At 53.8% G+C, this 8,347-nt stretch overlaps 1 protein-coding gene across 1 annotated transcript in view; it reads right to left on the reverse strand.

The window, feature by feature from the left end:
* Window positions 1-5,100: 5,100 nt before the first annotated feature.
* ZAN (zonadhesin) overlaps window positions 5,101-8,347 on the reverse strand; it is a 62,364-nt gene continuing 59,117 nt past the window's right edge. Inside the window, 4 exon segments of the mRNA XM_025379755.1 lie at window positions 5,101-5,126; window positions 5,210-5,262; window positions 5,383-5,482; window positions 7,501-7,641. Of these exon segments, the coding sequence (XP_025235540.1) occupies window positions 5,101-5,126; window positions 5,210-5,262; window positions 5,383-5,482; window positions 7,501-7,641 (320 nt within the window).

Consider the following 8,347-nt stretch of genomic DNA (forward strand, 5'->3'; position numbering starts at 1 on the left):
GACGGGGGTGATGGACTACATTTCTAAGGAGAGTGGGGCTGGGTAGGGAGGGCTTTGTGACTGACAGAGAGGGGTCAGAGGTCTGGAGGCTGCAGGGCTGTAGGGGCTGGAACTCGGTTATGAGCCCCAGGGTGTGTTTGAGGTGGTGGGGTGAGATGAATCATTCGGCATCTGCTTCTAATGGCTCCAGCTGGCTCTGCCAAGAGCCTGGGGCACCTCCGGGGTGGGGCTGTCCCCTCCCTCCCCTGTGCTGGTTCCTCCATCCTGGCCAGGGGCTGCTGCGGGAGGGAAGGAGGGAAGGCCTTGAGCTCCCAGCCCTGCCCCACAGCCCCTGGAGAGGGAGGAGGGAGCAGGAGCTGGAGCCAGGGGGTCCTGTTGGATGAAGGAGACAGATGGGGGCCAGATGTTGACAGCTGGGGTAGATTTCGAGGCAATGCGGGGAGAGTGTCTGCATTGGCTGTGGGGGAAGGGAAGAAGGGGCCCCCCACGTGTGTACACAGGCACTTGCGCGGGTGGCTGGGCCAAGGACAATTCTCCCATTCAAGATGCTGCCCGGGCAGGTTCTCCCAGCCTCTTGGAAACGGGAGGGGGAACCTCCTGTCTTCCCCCAACTTCCCCCTCCAAAGGCCCCGCTCTCTTTCTTGCCATTTTCTGTGTCCTTTTCTCCAGGGATCTTTCTGGTCTCCCCCTGGACACCTGCAGGGGCAGGTCTTGACAAGGACCAGCCTGGCTTAACCTGGTCCATTTCTTTTTCTGTTTTTTTGCTTTTTTGTTTGTTTTTGAGACAGGGTCTCGCTCTGTCGCTCAGGCTGGAGTGCAGTGGAATGATCATAGTTCACTATAACCTTGAACTCCTGGGCTCAAGGGATCCTCCCATCTCAGCCTTCTGAGTAACTGGGAATCCTCCAGGCACACGCTACCACGCCCAACTGATTTTAAAATTTTTTTGTAGAGATGGGCTGGGGGCGTGGGTCTCACAATGTTGTCCAGGCTGATCTCAAACTCCTGGCCTCAAGTGATCCTCCCCTCTCAGCTTCCCGAGGCGCTGGGATTACAGGTGTGAACCTCCGCGCCCAACCTGCCTTTTCCATTTCTGCACTTGAGTCGCCCCCTGTTGACGCGTTTGGGTCAGTGCTGGACCCCAAATCAGCTTGGGCCCTTCCCGGTCCAGGGAGGCTTGTCCTCAATTTCCCACCTCTACAACCCTCTTCTGGAGTTCCTCAGGCTCTTGAGTCCTCTGTCCCCTCTTCCCTTGGTGACACATCACCCATGTTTCGTACCCCCGAGGAGGTGTGGGAGGGACTCGGGTCCATCCAGAGGATGTTGCTCAGGCCCACCCTCTTCCCCTGCCAACCAGACATCCAGGCTAGATAAGGTATCCTAGAGAGCTGGTAGCTTCGTTAATGGGCATTGCAGAGGCACAGCAGAGAGGCCAAGAGTGAAGACCCGGTGTGGGGAGCTGGGGTCAGGGCAGGGGGCTGCAGAAGCCCCCTGAGGTCCAGCCCAACAACTCCAGGCTGCCCTGAGCCTTCCTGCCACATCCAGCTCCCCAGCGCAAATGCTCTCCCAGCTAGGGAAAGGGAGAGTCTCACTGGGCAGGACCCTTCCTTCCCAGGATCCTTTCCTTCCCCATGTTGGGTCTTCTTTCCTTCCACGAAGGTGGCCTCAGGGCGTGTCATCCCAGAGGATGAGCGCAGAGCATAATACATTTCTAGAACTCAATCCTCCCTGGTTGGTTGGTGGTTTCTTTAGAGACAGGGTCCTGTTCTGTTGCCCAGGCTGGAGTGCAGTGGTGCAATCATAGCTCACTGCAGCTTGGAACTCCTGGGCTCAGACAGTCCTCCCGCCTCAGTCACCCAATAATTTCTTACATTTTTGTAGAGACAGGGACTCGCTGTGTTGCTCAAGCTGGTCTCCAACTCCTGACCTCAAGCCTCTCCCTCCTCAGCCTCCCAAAGCACTGGGAATACAGGTGTGAGCCACCACACCCAGCCTATCCTCCCTGTTTTGACATCCCCAAACCCAAATCCCCTTTGGGGTCCTACGTCCCGATCCTCCACCAGCCCAATTGTCAGTGTTTTGTTTTGTTTTGTTTTGGGATGGAGTCTTGCTCCGTTGCCCAGGCTGGAGTGCAGTGGTGTGATCTCGGCTCACTGCAAGTTCCGCCTCCCGGGTTCACGCCATTCTCCTGCCTCAGCCTCCTGAGTAGCTGGGACTACAGGCGCCCGCCACCACGCCTGCCTAGTTTGTTTTTGTATTTTTAGTAGAGATGTGGCTTCACTGTGTTGGCCAGGATGGTCTCGATCTCCTGACCTCGTGATCTGCCCGCCTCGGCCTCCCAAAGTGCTGGGATTACAGGCGTGAGCCACCGTTCGTGGCCCTTTTTTTTTTTTTTTTTTTTTTTAAGACAGTCTCACTCTGTTGCCCAGGCTGGAGTGCTGTGGTGCAATCTCGGCTCACTGCAACATGTTAGCCAGGCTAGTTTCCAACTATTGACTTCGAAAGATCCGCCCGCCTTAGCCTCCCAAAGTGCTGGGATTACAGGTGTGAGCCACCGCACCCAGCAAGCCTTCCTTTCCTTCTTAGAGCCCAAGCAAAACGTCCCAGTCCCCACTCCCAAGCAAGGACCTGCCTGATGGGAGGCAGGAGTCCCAAGGAAGGGGGCGGGACATTTGCACCTTGGCCTCAGGCTGGGGTGAGTGGGTCACTCCTACTAGGATAGAGGTCAGAATTCTTCAGCAACGCAGACCCCAGACCCCGCCCTCAGTAACCCCCAGCCCCTTTTGGGAAATGGAGGAATGCCAAGGGTGGGGGCCTCCCCAGAGGGTCACAGGCTGATTTGCTTTTTTGGAAAAACCCACTTTTTTTAGCCAGGGCGTGGTGATGTGCGCCTGTAGTCCTGACTACTTGAGAGGCTGAGGCTTGAGCCCAGGAGTTCAAGCTCCCATCTGAGCCTCCCGAGTAGCGCACCACCATGCCCAGCTGATTTTTTATTCTTTGTAGAGACTGCGCCTCATAATGTTGCCCAGGTTGATCTCAAACTCCTGGCCTCAAGCAGTCCTCCCCTCTCAGCCTCCCAAGGCGCTGGGATTACAGACGTGAGCCACCATGCCCGACCTGCTTTTTCCATTTCTGCACCTCCGTCGCCCCCTGTTGTCGTGTTTGTGTCAGTGCTGGACCCCAAATCACAGCTTGGGCCCTTTCCAGCCCAGGGAGTCTTGTCCTCAATTTCTCACCTCTACTGCCCTCTTCTGGAGTCTCTCGGGCTCTTGAGTCCTCTGTCCCATCTTCCCTTGGTGACACATCACCCTTGTTTTGTACCCCCGAGGAAGCGTGGGAGGGACTTGGGGGGTGAACTATGATTGCACCACTGCACTCTAGCCTGGGTAACAGGAAGCACCTATCTCTAAAAAAGGAAGGAAGGGAGGGAGGGAGGGAGGGGAGAGAGAAAGAAAGAAAAAGAGAGGGAGGGAGGGAAGAAGGAAGAGAGGCAGGGAGGGAGGGAGGGAAGGAGGGAGGAANAGGGAGGGAGGGAAGAAGGAAGAGAGGCAGGGAGGGAGGGAGGGAAGGAGGGAGGAAGGAAGGAAAGAAGGAAGGAAATGAAGGAGGAAGATAGGAAGAAAAGGAAGGGAAGGAGAAGGGAAGGATGGAGGAAGGAAGGAAAGAAGGAAGGGAGGGAGGGAAGGTAGGCAGGCCACATTTGGCTGGGCGAGGTGGCTCACGTGTATTCCTAGTACTTTGGGAGGTGGAGGCAGGCTGAGCTCTTTGAGCCCAGGAGTTCAAGACCAGCCTGGGCAACATAGTGAGACCCTCTCTCTTCCAAAAAACATCAAAATTAGCCAGGCGTAGTGGTGCATACCTGTAGTACCAGCTACTCAGGAGGCTGAGATGGGAGGATCATTTGAGCCCTGGGGGTCAAAGCTGCAGTGAGCTATGACTGCACCACTGTACTCTAGCCTGGGCAACAGAGTGAGACCTTGTCTCCAAAAAAAAAAGAAAAAAGAAAAAGCCACATTCCCCAACCTTAGTCTGTATTTGACATGTAAAATTTCTCAGAATCACCTTGGTGGGGAGCCAGAGGCCATATCCTCTAAGCACTCGGATTCCTGGGGTGAAGTCTTCTCCTAAATCAGAAGCCAAGGGTCTGGGGCTGCATCCCACCCTCCATTCCCCTGCCTGCCCTGTTCCTTCTGCCCTCCCTGCTCCTTCTGTCTCCCCAGTGATGTCAGCCTTGCCGGGACCGAATGGGCCACCCCCATGTGGTTTTCTCTCAGGGACAACACCCTCACCTCAAACCTAGGTTCCTTTCCCCTCTAGACATTTTGCACAGAACCCAGCCCTACCTAGTCCTCCACGTGCCTCTCTCCCTCATTTTCCTCCCTCTAAGACCCAACTTCCTCCACCATAATCATGTGGACATTCACGTCTCAAAAATACATAATTTTGGGCCAGGCACGGTGGCTCACGCCTGTAATCCCAGCACTTTGGGAGCCCGAGTTGGGCGGATCACTCGAGGTCAGGAGTTCGGGAACCAGCTTGGCCAACATGGCAAAACCTCATCTCTACTAAAAATACAAAAATTAGCCAGGCAAGGTGGTGCATACTTGTAATCCCATCTACTTAGGAGGCTGAGGCAGGAGAATTGCTTGAACCCAGGAAGCGGAGGTTGCAGTGAACAGAGATCACACCACTGTACTCCAGACAGAGCGAGACTCTGTCTCAACAAAAAAACAAAACAAAAATAAATAATTTTGGCCAGGTGCCGTGGCTCATGCCTGTAACTGCAGTGCCCTGGAAGGCCAAGGCGGGAGGATTGCTGGAGGCCAGGAGTTTGAGACCAGCCTGGGCAACGTAGTGAGACCCTCTCCCCTATCTCTACAAAAACAATGATGTTAAAATTTAACCCTCATGGTGACGCATGCCTGCAGTCCCAGCTACCCGGGAGGCTGAGGCAGGAGGCCCAGGAGGTTGAGGCTGCAGTGAGCTCTGATTGTGCCACTGCACTCCAGCCTGGATGATAGAGCAAAACCCTGTCTCAAATAAATAAATACGTATATTTATTTAATCTTCTTGTTTGAAGACAATTCAAAACTGAGCAACTTAACTGGCACAGTCCAGAACAATATCTGAGGAGAAAGCAAGAAAACCATGTATGAGAGGAGACTCAACTCTAGGCCCCAAGGTTCCGGGCTGTGGGGTCGGTTCTCACCTGTGTCCACCAGCCTGGCCAGTCTGTCTGGCTCCTGGCTCTGCATTTTCTCTCTAGAAGGCATGGGGGAATAGACATGGGTCCCCGAGTGGCCCTTTATGGGCCCAGCCACTCCCCCATTTGCACTCCCCCATTTGCACACCCCACCCGCCCTTCCTCTTCCCAGGACTCACCTCTTCCTCCTCATTCTATAAATGCACTCTCTGGTTACGGCCAGTACTACGACCACCACAGGCACCAGCAGTCCCAGTAGGACGGCCACCGGGTTAGATGCTTCCAGGTGCGGGGAAGAGACATTAGGTCGAACGTGAGACGGGAAGGGTGGGGACTGATGGGCACTCCCTTTTGGGGACTGCATGCTACCCCAGGGGACCTCATCTCTCTAAATCTCTAGGTGTGTCTGCTTCTCCCTCCAGGAGGTTCTCACCTCCAGGGACTCCAAGGTCTTAGCGCCCCTACCCCCACAATGTTTTCTGTTTCCCATAAGCCTTTTTAGACGGGGTCTGGCTCTGTTGCCCAGGCTGGAGTGCAGTAGCCAAATCAAAGCTTTCTGCAGCCTTGAACTCCCGGGCTCAAGCGATCCTCCCACCTCAGCCTCCTTTCCAAGTAGCTGGGACTACAGGCACATGCCACCACACCCAGTTAATTTTCGTGATGTTTTGTAGAGATGGGGTCTTGCTATGTTACCAGGCTGGTCTTGAATTCCTGGGCTCAAGCGATCCTCCTGCCTCAGCCTCCCAAAGTCCTGGAATTACAGGCATGAACCACCATGCCTGCCCTCCCTTAAGCCTATTTAGAGGGGGTAGCTGTTCCTCGTAGGTGCCCTAGAGTCCAGGTGTCATCTCAGCCAGCATTTCTCAAAGAGTAGCCCTGGAGTCACTTCCATAGTTTCCTGGGCCCTTGTTGAAAATGCAGATTCTGACTGGGTGCGGTGGCTCATCCTGTAATCCCAGCACTTTGGGAGGCTGAGGTGGGAGGATCACCTGAGGTCAGGAGTTCGAGACCAGCCTGGCCAAGATGGCGAAACCCTGTCTCTACTAAAAAAACAAAATTAGCCAGGTGTGGTGGCCGGCGCCTGTAATCCCAGCTACTCAGGAGGCTGAGACAGGAGAATCACTTGAAGCTGGGAGGCGGAGGTTGCAATGAGTGGAGATCATGCCACTGCATTCCAACCTGGGCAACACAGTAAGACTCTGTCACAAAAAAAAAAAAAAAAGATTCCTGGGCCCACTCCAGACCTACCGGATCTGATCTTTCGGGGTGTGTTCTGGAATACACATGTTCACAAGTTACCCCCTCTTCAATCTTAGACAAGATAAAGCTGGAGAACCGCTGGCCCAGAGGCTCATGGGAATTGTAGTTTGGGACAGGGAAGGACAGTGGAAGGTGCTGGAGAGGCACCGATGGACACAGGAGGAGGAAGCAGCAGGGGTGAGAGATACAGGTCACAGGAATGGGGAGCTGGGCTTCAGAGAGAAGATTCCACAGTATATAGGTAGGAGGTGGGCACAGGAACTGGTTTTTTGTTTTGGTTTGGTTTTTGGTTTTTGGTTTTTTTTTTGAGATGGAGTCTTGCTTTGTCACCTAGGCTGGAGCGCAGTAGTGCGATCTTACCTCATGGCAACCTCTGCCTCCCGGGTTCAAGCGAGTCTTGTGCTTCAGCCTCCGAGTAGCTGGGATTACAGCTGTGCACCACCATACCCAGCTAATTTTTTTTTTTTTTTTTGAGACGGATTTTTGCTCTGTCACCCAGGCTGAAGTGCAGTAGCTTGATCTTGGCTCACTGCAACCTCCACCTCCCGGGTTCAAGTGATTCTCCTGCCTTAGCCTCCTGAGTAGCTGGGACTACAGGCACACACCACCACGTCTGGCTAACTTTTTGAATTTTTAGTAGAGACAGGGTTTCACCGTGTTAGCCAGAATGGTCTCGATCTCCTGACCTTGTGATCCGCCCACCTCGGCCTCCCAAAGTGCTGGGATTACAGGTGTGACCCACCGCGCCCGGCCAGGACTGGTTTTTTGAGGATGCTTGTCCGGCTAATTTCTAGGGATTATATTATAATACAATTCCTACTATAATATATGCAATATATAAATATATAATTAACATACAACATATATTAATATATTAATATCATTATATATACAAATCGATATTGTTTATAATATATATCTATAACATATTATAATGCATATCATTCTATATGTGAATATAATACATATAGAATCCTTCTGTGGTTGTCGGCCGGGAAGAGGCTGTGAGGGTACAGGGCCTTGGATGATGCCCTCACCTGGCTTTCTGGGAGGTGGCACATCTCGAGGCTCCGTACAGAGGTCTCCCCCATAACCAACTTCACAGTCGCAGGTGAAGGTGGCTCCCCGCTCCTGACACTGCCCGTCATTCTGACAGGGGTTCCGCAGACACGGGCTTTCTGTAAGGACAGACAGGGTTGTGGGAGGGGGGCCCTGGGAGGACATTCCCTGCTCAGGGGAGGGCTGGCTGGAGGCTGGGACGCCAGGGCAGAAAGTAGCGGCTGCCAGAGACTGGCCAGGGGTCAGCCAGCCTGGCTCCCAACCCTGCCTCACTAGCCCTGGGCTTTGGGGAAACTTCCTTCCTTCGAAACTTTTTTTTTTTTTTTTTTTTTTTTGAGACGGAGTCTCGCTCTGTCGCCCAGGCTGGAGTGCAGTGGCCAGATCTCAGCTCACTGCAAGCTCCGCCTCCCGGGTTCACGCCATTCTCCGGCCTCAGCCTCCCGAGTAGCTGGGACTACAGGCGCCCGCCACCTCGCCCGGCTAGTTTTTTGTATTTCTTAATAGAGACGGGGTTTCACCGTGTTAGCCAGGATGGTCTCGATCTCCTGACCTCGTGATCCGCCCGTCTCGGCCTCCCAAAGTGCTGGGATTACAGGCTTGAGCCACCGCGCCCGGCCCCAGGTATGTCTTTCTTTTTTTTCTTTTCTCTTTTTTGAGAGAGAGTCTCGCTCTTGTTGCCCAGGCTTGAGTGCAAGGGTGCGATCTCGGCTCACTGCAGCCTCTGCCTCCCAGGTTCAAGTGATTCTCCTGCCTCAGCCTCCCAAGTAGCTGGGATTATAGGCACCTGCCACCACACCCAGCTAATTTTTGTATTTTTAGTAGAGA

The sequence above is a fragment of the Theropithecus gelada genome, chromosome 3 (genome assembly GCF_003255815.1).
Source record: "Theropithecus gelada isolate Dixy chromosome 3, Tgel_1.0, whole genome shotgun sequence".
Classification (NCBI taxonomy): Eukaryota; Metazoa; Chordata; class Mammalia; order Primates; family Cercopithecidae; genus Theropithecus; species Theropithecus gelada.